The sequence below is a fragment of the Camelus dromedarius genome, unplaced genomic scaffold, assembly GCF_036321535.1.
Source record: "Camelus dromedarius isolate mCamDro1 unplaced genomic scaffold, mCamDro1.pat HAP1_SCAFFOLD_189, whole genome shotgun sequence".
In the NCBI taxonomy this organism is placed as follows: domain Eukaryota; kingdom Metazoa; phylum Chordata; class Mammalia; order Artiodactyla; family Camelidae; genus Camelus; species Camelus dromedarius.
Genome location: NW_026989847.1, coordinates 23,884 through 42,063, shown reverse-complemented (window position 1 = coordinate 42,063; position 18,180 = coordinate 23,884). Strand labels below are relative to the sequence as shown.

Below are 18,180 nucleotides of genomic sequence, written 5' to 3'. Positions count from 1 at the left end.
TGCACCACTGTGAATATGCTAAAGCTGCTGAATTGTAGCATTTAAGTGGGTGGACTTCATGGTGTGTGAACAATATCACAATAAAGATGTTAAATGAAAAAATATTTCTTGACAATTATTTTTCCCTCTATACTACTAGTCTGCCCCACAATTTAAGAAGAACAAAAAAACCAAAACAAACCAAATTTTGCCAGGAGCTCTTTAGGACTGCAAAGTCCCTGAGTCTCCAACGCCTCTGGTGGTGCTGTTCCTGTTAACACACCCTAGCTGGGCTGGGCTAGTTAGGGACTGTAACTATGTTTTTAAGATCGACGGCCACACGTTTCACCCTGGGAGAGGGAAGGATGGAGGATGTCACAGCCTCATGCCTTCAGCTCATTTTTAACTGAACCAAGCCTTGCTTTCAACACTGTAATCCCTCTCACTATAAAAACAGTGACATCATCAAGCACCGCCATCAAAACACGTGAAAGTGTTCAAGGTACTTACCTGGGGCAGAAACACTGAGGGAGGAGACGGAAGCTCGCTCAGCACTGACGCTCCATTTTCCCGACTCCACCAGGAGAAGCTGGGGTTCACAGCCGGAGGCTCTCAGCCCGGGGAGCAGCGCACACACCACTGAGCTGGTCCCCAGGGAGCGGGAAAGGGAGAGGAGGGCAGCCCCGGGGTCGCGGGGCAGGGAAAGAGGGGGGGGTGACGCGGTCTGTAGCCCCGCTCGGAGGCCAGCCCCAGCCCCAGCCGCCCGCCCCCGTCCGGGTCCGCAGGACCCGCCCGCCCGGGACACAGCCCGCCCAGGGGCGGGGACGGGCCGGCGGCCGAGGAGAGGCAGCCCGGGAGGAGAGGACTCGCGGGCGGGAGAGGGGAAGGGGACGCCAGCCGCGGACTGAGGGGAGCCCGGCTGGGGCGAGAGGCGGCAAGTGCACACTTGGCCCTGGACAGCTGTGGCCGGGGCGCCAGGGAAGGAGCCAAAGTCCTACCGGGCGAAAGAGCTGAGAAGCCTTTGGGGCCGATCCCCGGCTCGGAGTTGCAGCTTCCAACCCTCGGTCCAGCTGGCACACACTGCGCATGCGCAGGAGGGCCAGCGATCCTCTCTGGGTTCTGCAAGAGAAGGTGGGGAAGCGAGGGACGGAGAAGATGGGAGGAGGAAGGGAGAAGGGGAAAAGTGGAGGAAGAGACATGGACAGGAGGAGCAGAGAGAAGGCAGGGATCTGGAGGGTGGAGGAGAGTAGCAGAGATGGAGAGAAATAGTTTTAACTCTGGGGGCATCCTGAAGGAGGCAGCAGTCCTGCCTCTGCACACTTCTCTAACCCTTCAAGGCCCGCAGCTCATATTTTACCTCCCTGGCCCAGCCCTCCACCCAAGGCCTCTGCAGGACCCCTACGGGGATCACACCCATTGCCCCCAAGCGGAGCTGGGTTTCCTTTTGCTCTGGGAACCAAGCACCCGCAGGTGTTTTCGCTCAGAACTACCTTGGAAAGAGTACATATTCCCCTTTTACACGCTGGGACACAGGCAGGCAAGATCTCTGCCTTACCTCCACTGTCCCAGGTGTTGTGCTGGCGGGGAGCGGGAGGTACAAGGTCAGATTCCAAAAGGAGCATACTGCCTGAGTTTTGGTGCATAGTCCCCATCCTTCCGGGGTAAACCACTCCCCACCCTCGGGGAACCATCAAGGGCACACAGTATGTCCCTGGGTGTGGGATAGCTGCCCTCAATTCCAGTGCCCAGCTTGCTAGGAAGATAGGAGTGTTACTGAGTCCAAATTCATTCTCCTTAATGCAGGACAGGCCAGTAAGTTGGGAGACCAGGTGTTGGGGCATGAAATAGCAACTTTCTGTAGACCTAGATGGCAAACTAATGTCCTGGAAAACCATCTCCCCAAGTCAGAATTCAGGCTCCTTTCCTACGAGCTTGGTTTTTGCAATCTTCTTGATGTAGTAATTCTTTGTTGTTAGAATCCTTTGTTCTTGCAGCTATCTGCCTGGGTCAGATCCCTGTAAACCTCCAACAAAACAAACGTTATTTTCTATTATGTAACTTGTTATCTTTATATGAATGGAAAAGTGTTAAATATCCTTAAAGGTCAGAGCATTCAAAATAGGCTCTCCTGTATATTTTAGGCTCTAGGCAACATTGTTTTACAAGCAAGATGAAGCCTAGGAAACAGAGCACAGGGTTTAGTCAAAGGAACAGATCTAATATGGAGTCAGATTTGTTCTTTTCTATTACCAGGGCAGAAGACACTTGAGGATTTAAATCCCTTTAAGTTAAAAATAAGTAATACTTTAACTTTAAAGGAATTTACATACATAGGTCGGAATGTGCATAGCATATCTGGAAAACACACAAAGGATTGTAAACAGTGGCATCTCCAGGGAGGGCTGAAAGAAGAGAGGATGAGGGAAAACTTCTTTCACTTGTGTATTTTTGTGCTCTGTTTGAAATTTTTTAACCACATGCATGTATTTCTTTTTCAGTTAAAAAAAATGTGTAATGGAGCAAAGGAGTAGGAAGCTCAGCAAATACAGCAGCCATGGAATCACTGAGCCATCACTTTTGATTTCAGCCAGGAAGCATTTATTGACTCTCTCCTATGTGCCCAGTGCTGTTTTAAGACTTCTTTTATTTTTTTTCATAAAATAATAAAGTGCTATTCCTCACCCCTGCCCATGGCTGGTGGAAAACCAACTGAGTTTTTATTGAGTTGTTTTCCAAGAAGTAGAGATCAGTTATAAACAGAACACATCTTCAGGGCAAAACAGGCGGAGTGGTTTTCCAGCAGGCCAGATAGCTATGAAGGGTTTTCAACAGAGGCACACAGAGGCTGAGAAAGCCTCCAGGACCCTACAAAAAGCTGCCCAAACTGCCTTCTCCATGGCACTACTGAAATAGGAAAGAAAAAATCTGACTCCATATTAGATCTGTTCCTTTGACTTTAACCCTGTGCCCTGTTTCCTAGGCTTAGTCTTGTTGGTTCTGCACCTTTTGTAAAACAATGTTGCCTAGAGCCTGAAATATACAGGAGACCCTAATCTCAAGGCTCTGACTTTGAAGGATATTAACACTTTTCTATTCACATAAAGATAACAAGTTACAGAATAGAAAACAACATTTGTTTGTTGGAGGTTTACACGGATGTGACCCAGGTGAAGAGCTGCAAGAACAAAGGATTCTAACAACAAAGAATTCATACACCAAGTTTGCAACAACCAAGCATTCCCACTTCCCATTTTTAATATAAGAAGAGCCTGAAATCTGACTTGGGGTGATGGTTCCCCAGGACATTATTCTACCATTTCTCAGCTGGCTTTCCAAATTAAAGTCGCTATTTCTTGCCCCCAAAACCTGGTCTCCTGATTTATTGGCCTGTAATGCACGAGCAGAACAAGCCTGGACTCGGAAACACAGACATTGAAAGTACCCATTTGGTATATTAAATGACCTGCTTCTACTCATCTTCCTGACGTTTTATTCTCTTGACCACTCCTGCTATGTTTATGAAAAACCTGTCATGTGGACACATTTCCACCTCTAGCCACTACCCTTCCAGGTAAGAACTGATGCCAAGAAGGCAATGGAAGTTGCTAGAAGGTATTACCTGGACAAAATAGAGCAGAAGTGGGTTCTGGCTGATGTTCAGGGGCAGGCTGGAACACCTGACAAGATGTTATAAGTACGGATAGACAGCTGGGCACCAAAGGAGAAGCTTCTAAACTTCCATGAGGGACTTGTTGGATAGGAAGGAAAAGTCCCAGACTATAGCTCGGACCCCACCACGAGCTTCCTGGGCGAGTCTGGGCAAGTAATTTAAAATCTCTAGGCCCGTGCTGTCCAACATGGGAGCCACCAGCAACATGCAGGATTATGAAGTTATTCTGTAGCCAGACAGAATTATAAAAAGACATTTTATTGCAAAGGCCCAGCAGGTATAATATTTAAAAACGTTATTGGTTATCTTGACCTAACGAGTTATTTTTGTATGTGTAGGTTTCTGTGGTTTGTAAGGCCTGTGACTAATGATTCCGTTACAGTGAAGTATTTTGAAATTATAAGTTACTGGACACAGTACCCTCATATCACAGTTGAAAAAAACTGATCCACATAAGCAAGGTGATCTGACTTATTAGTTATGAGCAGGGGCTCTGGGGCCAGCCTGCCTGAGTATAAATTCTCACTCTGCCTCCAGGGGGTTCTGTGTGAATCTTGGACAAATTATTGTTGTTTCTGTTGTCGTTGTTATTATTTGTGCCTCTTTTTCCTTACCTTTTAAGTAGCGAGGAATATGTAGACTCTATCTCCTACTGTGTTGGCAGGATTAAATGAGTAAACGTCTGTGCTGCCCACTTCCCTGGGTTTCAGCATTCTCCAGGCAATCAGTGCCAAACTCAGAGGCATTCTCCACTGTCTTCGTCAGTCTGGGATGCTGTAACAAATTACCGTGGGTCGGGTGGCTTAAACAACCAGCATATTCCTTATGGTTTGGAGGCTGAGACTTTCAAGGTCAATGTATCCTTGAGAGGATTGCCAGCTCGAAGATGGCTGTCTTCCCAATATCTTCATATCCCAGAGAGCAGAGAGAAGCAAGCACTCTGGGGGCTTGTAATCCCATTCATGAGGGCTCTACTCTCATGACCTCATTTTATCCTACTAATCACCTCCCAAAGGCCCCACCTCCCAATACCATCACCCTGGGAGATGGGGTTTCGACATATGGATTTTGAGGGGATGCAAACATTCAGTCCACACATCGGCTAAGTCTCCCCAACATGCAGTCATCAAACCTGTAGCTAATTTCAAAGTAATATTTATGTCTCTCTGCCCATTTCCATTCCTACATCCACTATCACTGAAGCCCTGTTACATTTTATTCCTTATTTTTCTGGTAGAGATTTAATTGATTCCTCTAACTCCAATGATCCCCTCGCTCCAGTCTGCTTAACAGCCCTGCCAGGTAGGTCTTCCTTAAAACACCTTCCCACTTCACCTGGTTGTTTTTTAGTTGTAAATGTCAGAATCCTCTCCACACCCCATCCTATACCTTTAATCCGTTACACTACGGCTCACTATGTTATTTTCCTCTTACCAATGTAAGAAATTTCCATAAGCTTAAGAGCTTAAACCAGCACGGATTTATCAGCTTATGGCTGTGGAGGTCAGAGATCCAACACAGTTCTCATTGGGCTAAATTCAAGGTAGCAGCAGGGTTCCTTCCTTCTAGAGGGTCTAGAAGAGAATGTTTCCTTGTTGTTGTTGTTTTTTTCAAGTTTCCAGAGGTCACCCACCTTCCTTAGCTTGTGCCCCACGACTTCCTCCATTTTCATGGTCAGCAGCCTTTCTGAACATTGCTCTATGGCTACACCTCCCTCTGATTTTAAACTCAGCTGGGAAATGTCCTCCATTTCAAGGACCCCTGTGATTACATTCGGCCCACCTGGACAATCCAGGCTACTCACCCTATTGTCTCATCTCAGGATCCCCTTGTCCCATCCCATTCAGGCATTATGAATGTGGCTGTGACACTCACCTTGTGTAACATTTCCTCTCATGAGCATTTTATGGTTCAAGGCACATATGAATGACTTTTTGTTTTTCTTCCTTAGCCTTTCTACATTCAGTATGTCTGGTGAGATTATATGAATCCTTTTTATTTGTCCCCCTGCACTAATCTTTAATAATGTATCATGGGTTTAAAATGCTAACTGATAGACAATTTAGAAGACAGAAATCCTCTAAGATTTTTGTCCTAAAATATCTGTCATGCATTTTGCCATGTACAGTAACATGTCACAGGTGGCTACCCTGTGGCCGGGGAGGGACATGATTCTGCCATCACACTCCCCTCATTCTCACCAATGTGCTGATCACCTAACCAAGGACCTATGCTCCCCGCTTCGCTCACTTCCTCCTCCTTTCCATTGACTACCCTGTTCCCATCACTTACTTCATTCAGCACATCAGGATTTCATGACCACATTCTTCTCTAAATGGAATGGGTATCTTGAATCTAATGTCTGACAACTGTTCTTACTGTATATGCACACACTGACCTGCACATAACCCCGTCCAGCTCTTTATTTTCCTAGAATCTCCCAGAGGAATCAGTTCCATGATGATGGTGATGATGATGATGATACTGACAATGATGACAGGGACCTCTCAAGGATTCTGATAAAGAGGGAATCAATAAAGGGTGGGAATCATTGCAAAATTGCCCCAGAGACAGGCTTAAAAGTAAATAACTGCTATAGTGTTTAATGAAATTGACTAATATTTAACTATTTTTAAAACTTTATATCACTGAATTTAAAATTTTAACGGGAATTCTCATTCACCAGTAACCAAGATTCAACTCTAGGACCAAAGTCTAAGGATTTCAATCTTCTAACAAATTGTCCACTAGCCTTTTAAACACGTGATCCTTTTAAAAAGCTTAGTGCTGGGCTGAAAATAAGCAGGATTCATATAATCTCACCAGACACAGTGAATGTGGAAAGACTAAGGAAGAAAAACAAAAAGCCATTCATAACGTCTTGAACTTCACGTTGCTCACAGGAGAAAATGTTAGCCAAGGTGAGCGTCACATCAACATGACGCCTGAGTGGGATGGGGAAGCTGATCTTCCTCATCAGACATTTATCCTGATTTGTTAGATGCCAACACAGTTTCCTCATTGGATTTACTTCTAACAAGTATGGAAGAATTTACCAAAAGCAGTCTAAACATTTTCCCCTGCTGTCAGGTCTCTGGACTGAATGTCCCCTCAAGAAGGACATGAATATGTTTCATAGGGAATTCTTCCTGAGAAGCAACAGGGTTTTCGAGGGAAGAACTGCAGGCCCCCCCATGGAGGGCTGGAGGAGGGCTAGAGGGGGCACTGGAAAAACAGCAGGAGTGAGTTCAGATACTACCGCTCAGGTTGCCAAAGACAGCATTGCTATCTCTGAGGATATGACATTCTCCCAAAAGTTCCATGAGTGAAGGTACCTGTGAACACTAAGCAGGTTGTTAAGAAACAGCAGCACATAATTTGCGTCACAGCTCAATTACAGTATGTTTTGATATTTGGAAAATAATTAGCCCATTTTCCTTTGAAACTGCAGCAGTAGCAATAGAAATAAAAAAGACTGAGCCGTCTTGGAGACAACAATCAATAAACAATTCTAAATCTGCAGGATTCCTTGACGATATGCAAGCAATGAGCTAGATGTGTGCTGCAGATACCTCTTACTGCAGGGCTCACTCCTGCAAAGCATAGAATTAGTTTTCTCAGCAGACAGAGGGAACCAAGTCAAGATTCCAAATCTTGAGAGATTTACTATATGGCAGGAAAGATCACACAAGTACATCCAGCCAAATATGAATAAATGTAATCAAATATTATCAAATGTGATTGGAGCACAGATGAAACAGAAATTCCTTTCACCTGGGATCTAGAGAGACTTCTTCAGAAAATGTGGCTTTGGAGATGGCCAAAGACATGGGTGGAAATTTGGCATAACAGGATGTAAGGAATTTTAAAACTGATTCTAAAATTCATATAAAAATTCAAAGGATCCCAAATATCCAAAACAATTTTGAACAAGAAAAACAAAGTTGGAAGACTTGCACTATCTGATTTTCAGCCTTTTTTTTTTTTTTTTAAACTACAGTAATCAGAAAGTATGGTGTTGGTGTAAAACAGGAAAATAGAATAATGGAGCAGAATAGAATGTTCAGAACTAAACCAACACTTATATAGACAATTGATTCTCAAAAAGGATGCAGTGGAGAAAGGATCTTTTCAACAAGTAGTGCTGGAAGAATTAGATAGTGATATGCAAAAAAAAAAAAATGAACTTTGATCCACACCTCACAATATATACAAAAATTAAGTCACAATGGATCATAGATCTTAATAGGAAATCTAAAACTCTAAAACAGCTAGGAGAAAAAGCATAGGCTTAAGCTTTATGACCTTGGGTTTGGCAAATATTTCTTTGCTATGACACCAAAAGTATAATCTATTTTAAAAAGAAACTGATAGAGTGAACTTTATCAAAATGAAGACTCTTCAAAGCTGTTCTAAACACTGCGAAGCAAATGAAAAGACAAGCCATAGACAGAAGCTATTTGCAGATCATATATCTGATAAAGGTCTCTCTTTGTATCTGATCCAGAATAAAGAGGTCTCAAAACTCAATAATAATGCAAACACCTGAATGAATGAATGAGGCCAGAAAACACACTTCAGTAAAGATATCCAGATGGATAATAAGCATATGAAAAGATGCTGATTAAAGATGCCATTAGTCATTAGAGAAATGCTTTTAAAAACCACAGTGAGATACTAGTACACATACATACAAGAATGAATACGATTAGAAAGACCGACCTTACAAAGTGCTGGTAAGGAAGTAGAGCAACCAGAGCTGATACACACCACAAGGAATTTACAATAGTACAACCATTTTGGAAAAGTCTTTAACAGTTTCTTTAAAAAAGGTAAATACCTATCTACCATATAACCCAGATATTCCTCATCTGGTTCTTTAGAAAAGAAAAGCATATGTCCATATAAAGACTTGTAACCAAATATTCACTGCAATTTTATTTATAATAGCTCAAGTTGTAAATAACCCATGCATCCATCAAGAAGTAAATGGAGAAACAAATGATGGTCTATCCAAACACTGCTCACAACAAACTCTTCAGTAAAAACTCAGCACTAAACAATACTCTGCTATAAGAAAAATAAGCTATTAATACAGCAACACAGATGACTCTCAAAATAATTACACTGAATGAAAGAAGTCAGACAACATAGAATAGATACTGCATTAATCCATTCATACAAGGATCTTGAAAATGCAGACCAATATGTTGTGATGGAAAGCAGATCAGTGGTTTCCAGGGGAAGAGATGGGGAGGGAGGGAGGGACAACAAATGGCAGGAGAGAAGCTTTGTGGGTGATGGGTATGTTCACTCTCTTGAATGTGGTCATGGTTTCTTGGGGATATACTTATGTCAAAACGTATTAGCTGTACACTTTATACGTGTGAAAATTACTTTGCCAAGTATACCTCAAAGCTGTTTTAAGAAAAAAGGCACTTCAGTCCTGATCCACCTCAGCGCCTGATTGGAGCGACATGATCAGTCCCTCACCCTGTTTGCCTAACAGGAAGGTAGAAAACCTCTCACGGAAAATAACATATGGATTTTTCATTTGCAATGTCTGCCATGTAATAAAGAATTTCAAGACATGCAACATGTCAAGACTATATAACGGATAATATGAGAATAAGAAACATTAGACAAAGGATGCAAACCCCCAGGTGATGTAGGCATCAGAGTTACCAATAAAGGCTATAAAATACTTTTAATATATTCAAGAAAATAAGGAAATTATGGGAGAATAGACAACAGGGTAAAGACTTTCACCAGAGAAATATACTGGAATGTATTTTTAAGAGAAATCAAACAGATACTCTAGAACTGAAGCTTTCAGCTCTGGAAACAGGTAAACAGAGCTAATTAGGATCCCTTTTAAGTAAAACTTTCAGTAATGCCGGGTAAAATACAACAACAAATGTAACACAGAGCTAACTATGGAAAGAGAAGTTCCCAGGTGACAATACAAAGAGGACACTTAAAGCCCAGAGTGGTAATCTTGTGAGCTGATGCCACCACACCCTGGAGGGAAGGGGTTTTAATCTGCACATAAATAGAGATACAATGTCCATTTAGGAAAAAGGGTCCATACCAGATGTAGAAGACTCTTCCTTTATATCTATATAGTCAGAGACAGAGATGTAAAGTGGCAGCAGAGGTCACAGTGACACAGGGCCCTGGGCCAAGGAGTGTGAACACCTCTGCAAGCTGGGAAAGGTAGGAAGACGAATCCCTCCCTAGAGCCTCGGTGTGGAACGTAGCCTTGGCCACACGTTGGTTTTAGCCCACTGACAATGACTTTGCACTTCTGCACAATAGAACAGTGAGATGATGAATGTGTATTGCTTTAAGCCACTGAGTCTGTGGTCCTTTGTTACAACAGCAAAAGGAAAGAAACTCAGGAACCAACATGAACATGAACCCCAAGCTGCCTGCTGTGCTGGCAAGAAGTTCTTTGTCTCTGAACCTGGGGGAGTCTCCTGTCTTCTGGCAGCATCCACAAACTACCTCATGCTAACTTGACAGCTTGCAGAGGGTTAAATCTTAACCCTGCACAGTTCTTGATATTTAGTTAATAAAAATGATGGTGTCATCATGGGTATTTTTCCATCTTTTAAATACCCTTCAGTCTTCTAATAAAGCTACCTCTAATTGAGAGACAGTGTAAATAGTTTTCAAACTTCATAATAAATAACTGTGGTTTTATTTGGTTACTTAAATTATGAGTAATAATATTCACATTAGTAAAAGTTATTAAAATCAACATTGTTTAATGAAAATATCATTTCTTTTTGCATGAACATGTATTAACTACAATAAATGTTCCATGCTTTGTTCTACGATTTACTGTTAGAGCCTTAAAGAATAATATTTTCCTCAAAAGATATTATGGCAAAGGGATTTCTTTTGGTGGAACAGCTCCTACATCAAATCTGGTGCATGGCTCAGGCCACTGGGAACCTAGAGATGATAGATATTAGGAGGCATTATAAACACAAAATGATTTTTAAAGGAATTAAACAACTGGATGTGTGAAAACAAAGAATCTGAGAATATTCTAGTGAAATAAATGTATTTTTCAGCTTAAGCAAGACACTGGGTGAATAAATCTAAAATGAAAAAACCACCCAGAGATCAGCAGTGAGTCATGCATGCAGTGTGACTGATCAAAACCAAGTTGTTTCCAAACCAGTGTGCAGGCTTGATGCCTTCATGAATCAAGTCTGTGTGGCACCAGGCCATCTCGAATACATGTTGATGAGGTATTTATAAGCCCTTCACCATCCCAGCACAAAGCCCACACATGAGCCACAAGATCATCACCTACACATCTGCAAAACACACAGCATGGTGAATAGCACTTTTCTTGTTCAGTAGCCGGTGGCAGGGCACTGTGAGCAGACAGAGATACAGGGACACAGAGAAACAGAGGCACTTCCCCTCACTCAGCTGATAACCTTCCGTGCATTCCTGGGGACAGGATTGTCATAAAATGCACCATGGGTTGATCCTCCTCCTAGGAAAGGAACGGTAGGTCTGTCCTCAGGTTGGAGCAAGGGTGGCCGGAGGATCTCAGAAGAGCTGTTTCAGCACAACCAATAGAAATGTCTGCCACCGTGACCACGAGAGACAGGTCTCCTGCCATCCCGGTAGGCACTTGGGCTCCTGACAAAAGCTGGGCTCAGTAAAGGCTTGAGTAGAAGGCACAGACCTGAGGGATGCCCCAGCAAGAGACAGGAGGTAGGGCCTGGTTTATACTGCTCTGGGTGTATCCCAGCCTCATCCGAATACGAAATCAGAAATTTGCAAAACAGCAGAGCTGGGATGGATCATCTACTCCAGACTCCTCACCTTACAGTTTAAAGGGTGGCAGCCCTGGGAGGCAAAGCAACGTGCTAAAGGCAGAGCGTGGAAGTGGCGGCGCCAGATGAAAAGCACCATGGCAACCCCCGTTCAAGGCCGCTGACACTGAGGACGGGGCCAAGGTTTCCAACGAGGAGAATGAGACAGTGTAAATACTTTGTTCCCCCCAAAACCCCAAATGTTTACTAAGGCACAAAAACTCACCTTAACTAGCTCTCTTCTGAGGGGGCTCTCTTCTGTCTCCGTCTTTCTGTCTGTCTCCATTTCTCTCTCTCAGACACAAACACATACAATTTTGTGAAAGGGGACTTCCTGCCATACAAAGACAGACTTCACATCTTCAGAGAAATACTTGACAAAGCACATTTCCAATTCAAGTCTTTGTGTGAGGTCTGGGCAACTGGCTTATTTTCTAGAACAATAGGTGGTTCCAAAATCAGGAGATCATCTTCCCCAAAGGAAGAGTTCTGGTCCGTGTTGATGAAGCTGGGGGTGTCACATTTCATGAGCCCGTTCGGCTCCTCCTCTGGCCACCTGCTGCATCTGATGGCTTCCTGGAGCCGAACATCACTGTCAAGGGCTATGGTTGGGATACCAGCTTTGGCCTTGTCCAAGCGGTCCACTTCATTGACGTAGCAGTGAAAGAGGGACCTAGATTCGTCATTGTGCTGCCAGAGAACCCCTTGGGCACCAGCGGTCTTCCAAAGTCCGACACAAAGCTGTTCAGTCTGAATCTCTTCTCGGGAGACTCCGCATTGCAATAAAGAAAACCAAAATAAAAGATCGCTCACACTCTAGCTCGGTGACCTGAAGACTTATAGTTTTTGATATCTGCTGAGAGCAAATCCCTGCACAGAGCATGCTGACAAGCACTGGAAGTGAGAGACATCACTTTCGAACACATACAATTACACCCAAGGCAAAAGTCTCGTGAGGGCCCTTGGACCATCCTGAAAAGACATCGCTCCCTGAGAATCCTCAATACTGGTGCATCGCACACCAGTGTTTCTCAGTGGGACACTCAGATCATCTTCATCAGAATTAGTTAAAGTGCTTCTTAAAATGCAGAATTCTGGGGTGCACACCCTCAGAGTCTCCAGAAGTAGGGACCGGCAGTCTGTATTTTCATAGCCACCAAGATCACTAAACATGCTCAGGTTTAGCACCGCGGTCTACATCGGGTCACCTGAGCATCGACAATGCTGTCTCATGGGGTGGGGGGGGTGCCATATGTGTCAGTGTGCTGTCCTACCCACGTGTCTCCCCTGATTCTGAGAACTGACAGTGCAGTCCCATTGGGCAAGAAATACCACCATTTCACAATGCATACGCAGGGCGCCTGACTGACAGATACAATCAGTGCTAGGAAAGGGGACAAAACTCAGGTTCCTCATCGCTTGTTTCACTTACTGTGGGACAAATGATCAATTCAAGGGTAATAAATCAGTGTATGAGTGAATAACATGACTCTCGTTTGTCCCACGAGTGCCTGGAAGAGCGAGCCTGGGCACACTGAGAATCATAACAGCCCATCTACTTAATTGTCATCCTCCCCAGATTTATGTAAAGGTTACTTCCACCCAGGCAGTGACCCCTGAAGGGCAAGAATGATGTCTGAACACACTCTCAAATCCAGAACAGAACCTGACAACAATTAGGCTCTGGGGTCTGTGTTTAGCGAGTGTGGAATCTCAGTGATGCCAGCTCTTAGACCTTGCCTTCCCATCCCACCCCTCACGATATGGCCCTTATGACCAGCTCTCCCGGGGCTGGGGCCACGGAACCCATTTACAGGACTGGAAGAATCTGATCATGTAAACCATCCCCCAGATTATCATCAAGAGTCACCTGCATTTCAGGGATCAGTAATCCCAGAAGCTTTGCAGTTCAGGCAGGTGAGGGATTTTTATATCAGCTCTGTCTTCTACTGTGACTGCCTGGGTGACATCAGACAAGGAATTCTCAAAAGCCTGAGCTTTTCCTTTCAGGAATAATCTAAATAACAAATCTCGTTGACCACTCAACAAGTGTGATGTGAAGATCAATGATTTACACAGGAGTACAACATTCACTAGGTCATGGATTTAGAATCAGAGAAAAATCATTTGAGAAAGATTGACAGAATGTAGCTTTAATGCAAATTTAATTATTCTTACCTTTCAGTAAATCATCTTCTTCCCCAACTTATCACTTCACCCAAGTTTAAAAGATGTTTGAGAACAGGGATGAGTGTGCCAGCAATCTGGGACCCAATAACCTAAAATGTCACCTAGGAAAAAGAGGGGAGTAACACATTTGTAAAAAGCATGGTGAGGATGGCGGGGCCATCCCCCAACTCCAGACTAAGAAGCTCTAAGCAATAGATTTCCTGCCTGCCTGGGGCATCAGCTGATGTGAAAACCCACCCAGAAACCTCACTGTCCAGCAGCTCCTCCGTAACACAGGCTACACTTTCTCAGAATTAAGAATTGGGGCCAGTAACCACTTTGCTGAAGAATAAAGACAAAGAAGAAGAAGAGAGTTCTGCCCCTCCCCAGGGGAGAGCCCAGACCTTGGGCTGCATGCACTGAGCCTACCTCCCAGGAGAAGGATAAACTGGAGAAGGGCGTCCTGCGAAACTGGGACAGCAAATGTTGAGGTGGGAACAAATTGACCGGCTGGCCAGGGACAGCCCCCTCCGTCGCTGCCTTGGCGGCTGCCTCCGCCCCCTCAGCACATCCTGCCCACTTCCGGTGGTTAAGCTGTCAGGGAAACAGTGCTTTGCGACCTGGGGCAACAGAGGCTGCCCCCAGGCCAAGCTGCGGGGGAAATGGGATCTAAACCACCAGCTCCCAAGCGGCAAGCTCCATACCCCCGCCAACAACCCGCCGCCCCCGCAGCCTACAGCACCCCCGGGGCAATATGTCCTGGAGAAGGGTGACCCGGGAATGAGGGGCAGCAGAGGCCACCCCCACGTCAGGCCTCCAGAGAGATGGGAGCTTATCCTCCAGCCCGCCAGGGGCAGAACCCCCTCCTCTCCAACCCCTGATGTCACCGCGCCCACCTCCCAGGAGCAACCTGACCGGGTGTGGGGTTTCAGGCTAATCTTGGGCGGGAGAGGCCGTCCCCAGGCCAGGTCAGGGGAGAGGAGAAGAAGTGGCCCCATTAGGCGGGGCAGCCGGCCGTCGCAGCTGCCTCTGCCCCTCGACAGCATCGCGCCCGCCTCCCAGGAGCAAGCTGACCTGGAGACGGGCATCCGGCTTCTTGGGCAGCAGAGTACGCCCCCAGGTTTGGCCGTGGGGAAGAGGAGAGCAAATTGACAGGCTCCGCGCTGCAGGTCCTCTACCCCTGCCGTCGCCTCCCCCACACTTTAAAGGCACTTCCCAGGGCGCCCCTCCCCCAGCAGGCTAAATGGGACAGGTGTGTCTGGTGATCTGAGGCAGGAGAGGCCACTCCCACACCAGGCCATCGGGGAGACGGGAGCCAATCCACCAGCTCCCCAAGGCAGCCCCCTACCCCCACAGCAGCCACCGCTCCTGAGCCCTGACCTAACGGTGGCCGCCTCTAGGGAGCAGGCTGACCTGGAGATGGACGTCCGGCGAACTAGGGACAACAGGGACCGCCCCCAGGGCAAAAAATGGGGAGAAATGGGAGCAAATGGACCGGCTCCATGGGAAAACCTGCCGCTGCTGCCACCACCCCCAACGTAACACGCCCGCCTCCTGGGGCCAGGCTGACTAGGATACACGTGTCTCTTAACCCAGGGCAAGAGACACCTCCCCCAGGACAAGCCGCGGGGAAGATGGGAGCAAATGTGCCCGCTCCCCCGCTGCAGGCCCCCGACCCCCGCCACCCGTGCACCCTGACTACCCTGCCTCCCGCCCCCAGCAGGCAAAGTGGGAAAGGGTTGTCCCGGGACCTGGCGCAGCAGAGGCCGCCTGCAGGCCACGCGGCACAGACATGGGAGCTAATCCTCAAGCTCCCCCGGGGCAGCCTCCCTATCCCCGCAGCCACCACCTTCCCAGCCCCCTGACTGCACCGCACCCATCTCCCAGGAGCAAGCTCACCTGGAGTCAGAACTCAGGCAAATCTCTGGCGGCAGAGGTCGCCCCCAGGCCAGGCCGCGGGGGAGAGAAGAAATGGAGCAGCTCCCTGGAACGGACCCCAACCCCAGCCGCCGCCGCCGCCGCCGCCGCCGCCTCCCAGGACCAAGCTCACCTGGAGACCGGCGTCCCGCCTCTACAGCAGCAGAAGCCGCCCCTGGCTCCGCCGCGGGGGAGAGCGGAGCGAATTGACAGGCTTCTGTGCGGCAGCCCCCCTATCCCCGTGGGCCCTGCACCTTAACGACACCGCCTCCACTCCCCACTCAGCTTGCTGAGTGGGACAGGTGTGTGCAGCGACCTGGGGCAGCAGAGGCCGCTCCCAGGCCCGGCAGCCGGGAGAAGGCAGCTATTCCAACAGTTCGCCAGGGGCAGCCCCGCTCCGCCCCCTTGCCGCTGCCACCGCCCCCTGACCTAACCGCCCCACCACCCAGGAGCAAGCTTACCTGGAGTCCAACATCTGGCGAATCTCCGGCGGCCAACGCCCCCCCAGGCCAGGCTGCAGGGAAGAGAAGAAATCGACCGGCTTGCCCGGGCAGCCTCCCACCCACCGCCGCCGCCGCCGCCGCCGCCGCCCCCTCCGCCACCCCAGACCATTGCACTAATCTCCCGGGGTCAGGCTGACTGCGAGGATGTGCACTTGCCTTCTGACCCTGGCCATGTGCCTGAGCACCTTCCTGCACCCCTACACTCCCTGTACCTCTGCACCCCTGCCACTCTCTGCCCTTCCGCACTGCCTGCACCCCCGCATCCCCTGAACTGCCTGCACCCTCCACAGCCCCTGCACCCCTGCCACCACTTACACCTTTGCACTGCGTACACTCCTGCACCCCTGCTTGTCCCACACACCACCTCTTGGGCCTGTGGCAGAGTCTCTGCTGTTAGACCAATGCACAGGAACTCACATCTTTGCCAGTATATGATGCATCAGTGGACGTCTGGGGTTGGCTGCAGGAAGGTACATGTTCCCGGTCACTAGCCTGGGCCACTAGGGTGATCTCTGTGAGGTCACCCAGGACGGGCTCAGAGATGCTGTTCTCTGGGAAGAGAGGAGTTGAAACCGGTCTTGAGGGCAGAGCTGTGCTCACCAGGTCGTCCACGCTTCATGTTTTACACAGGGTTTCGGAGAAGTGAAATTGATCCGGCCAAGAAAGACCGGCCTGCTGTGCTCCCACCTCAGTCCTGGGCTCTGAGGCAGACCGACTGGCTCCCACCATCAGGACACAGTTTGGGCACCTGAATGGTCCCTTGGAGGCATCCTATCACTTCTCAGGAAGAAGTCTGGCTGCTTCCACCCTATGGCCCTCCCTCCCACTGTGCTGGCCTCAGGAAGGTTCCTTATTTGGGGAAGAAGGCAGCCCACCCCCTACCCCACCCCTCACCTTTCTCTAACCCAGGCTGGTGCTTTCTCTGCCCTTCAGAGTCTGGAAAGCCATTTCTCTTCAGGTATGTCCCTTCTGAGATGGACTTGCTTCCACTCAATTCTAGGCGAGGATGCACCATGGAATGCACTGGCTAAGAGAACCAAAATAAATAGTTTCTTCTGTGAGGTTTTCTGTTTATCTACTGGGGCTGGGCTGTGTGTAGTTTGCTACAGCTATTCGTGCGAGAGGCTAAAGCCACCCGTGTGTCCTTGTTTTCATCTCCCCGCTGCCTTTGGGTTTTCCCTAGACACTCCTGAGACATTTACTTCTTTTAATTTTATTCCTGTTATTACACAGGGGCCCTACTGACATGGAGGTAAGGTGTTGGGGGAGCGGGACAGAGCAGGGCATCTGTAGTCCTGTGATTAGTTCTCATTGAGCCTGTGCCCTGAGCTGTGACCTCCACAAGTGTGTCTCTTTCCCCCACCCCAATTTGGGTGACACAGAAGGTATTTCCCTTCCCCCAGGTAGGTTAGGCTCTGGTAAAATAATTTCTCATAAAAAAAAAAAAAAAACACAACCCCCCACAATGGAAGAGAATGTTCTGGGTGTATTTCAATAGAGCTATTTTTTCCTTTCCTGGCAGGAACCATGAGGAGTTTTCCTATGATCTTCACTCTGAGAACAGGATACGGTCCTGGAGGTAAAATGCATGAAAAAGAGCAGGGGGCCCCTCTGACTGGCCCCCTGGAGTTGTCACACTCGGACTTCCCCACGCTGAGCCTCCAGCTGGCCTCAGGGACCTGTTAAATCTGCCTGCCCCCGGGGTTCTTACAAAAGCGGGTTCTGCCCTGGGAGCTGTGACTCTCCAAGCCTGCCCGGCTGCCTCTCTGTGTTGGGAGCAGCTTTCCCCCTCAGTTTTCTTGTGGATCTAAGAAGAGCAGTGGTTTTGCAGCTCCCTCAGCTCTGGTGTTGTTTTCAGGACAGAAGGAGCAACTTCTGAGCTCCACACGAGCTGGACCAGAGGCTGGAAGCCTCCCCTCCTCTGCCTCCATGCAGACAATCAGTGGCTGTGGTTCTGGCCGAGTTTCTGAAGATGTGGATTTAAACACACACATCCCAGCCCCCACAGGAGCACACAGTCCCATAAATCCCTACAACTTCCACTGGTAACTACGGAACTGATGAGGACACGGGTTTCGGGGCTGCAGAGGCCTGACTGCAT

General features: G+C 47.7%; 1 protein-coding gene across 19 annotated transcripts in view; it reads right to left on the bottom strand.

Annotated features, from left to right (window-relative positions):
* Positions 1–18,180, bottom strand: part of LOC135320929 (uncharacterized) — an 80,225-nt gene that overhangs the window by 54,377 nt on the left and 7,668 nt on the right. For 10 of the 19 annotated variants that reach the window (XM_064484159.1, XM_064484167.1, XM_064484160.1 and 7 more), the window contains 6 exons: positions 16,974–17,102; positions 16,497–16,630; positions 16,038–16,090; positions 14,089–14,253; positions 13,669–13,781; positions 11,878–12,260 (listed from right to left, as the gene is read on the bottom strand). In XM_064484159.1, the coding sequence (XP_064340229.1) occupies positions 13,778–13,781; positions 14,089–14,253; positions 16,038–16,090; positions 16,497–16,630; positions 16,974–17,102 (485 nt within the window). In that variant the 3' untranslated portion in view covers positions 11,878–12,260; positions 13,669–13,777. Of the gene's footprint in view, positions 1–8,958; positions 10,610–10,704; positions 11,231–11,716; positions 12,261–13,668; positions 13,782–14,088; positions 14,254–15,072; positions 15,752–16,037; positions 16,091–16,496; positions 16,631–16,973; positions 17,107–18,180 lie in introns of those variants that run through there. The other 9 variants (XM_064484162.1, XM_064484164.1, XM_064484161.1 and 6 more) reach the window with 9 other exon arrangements.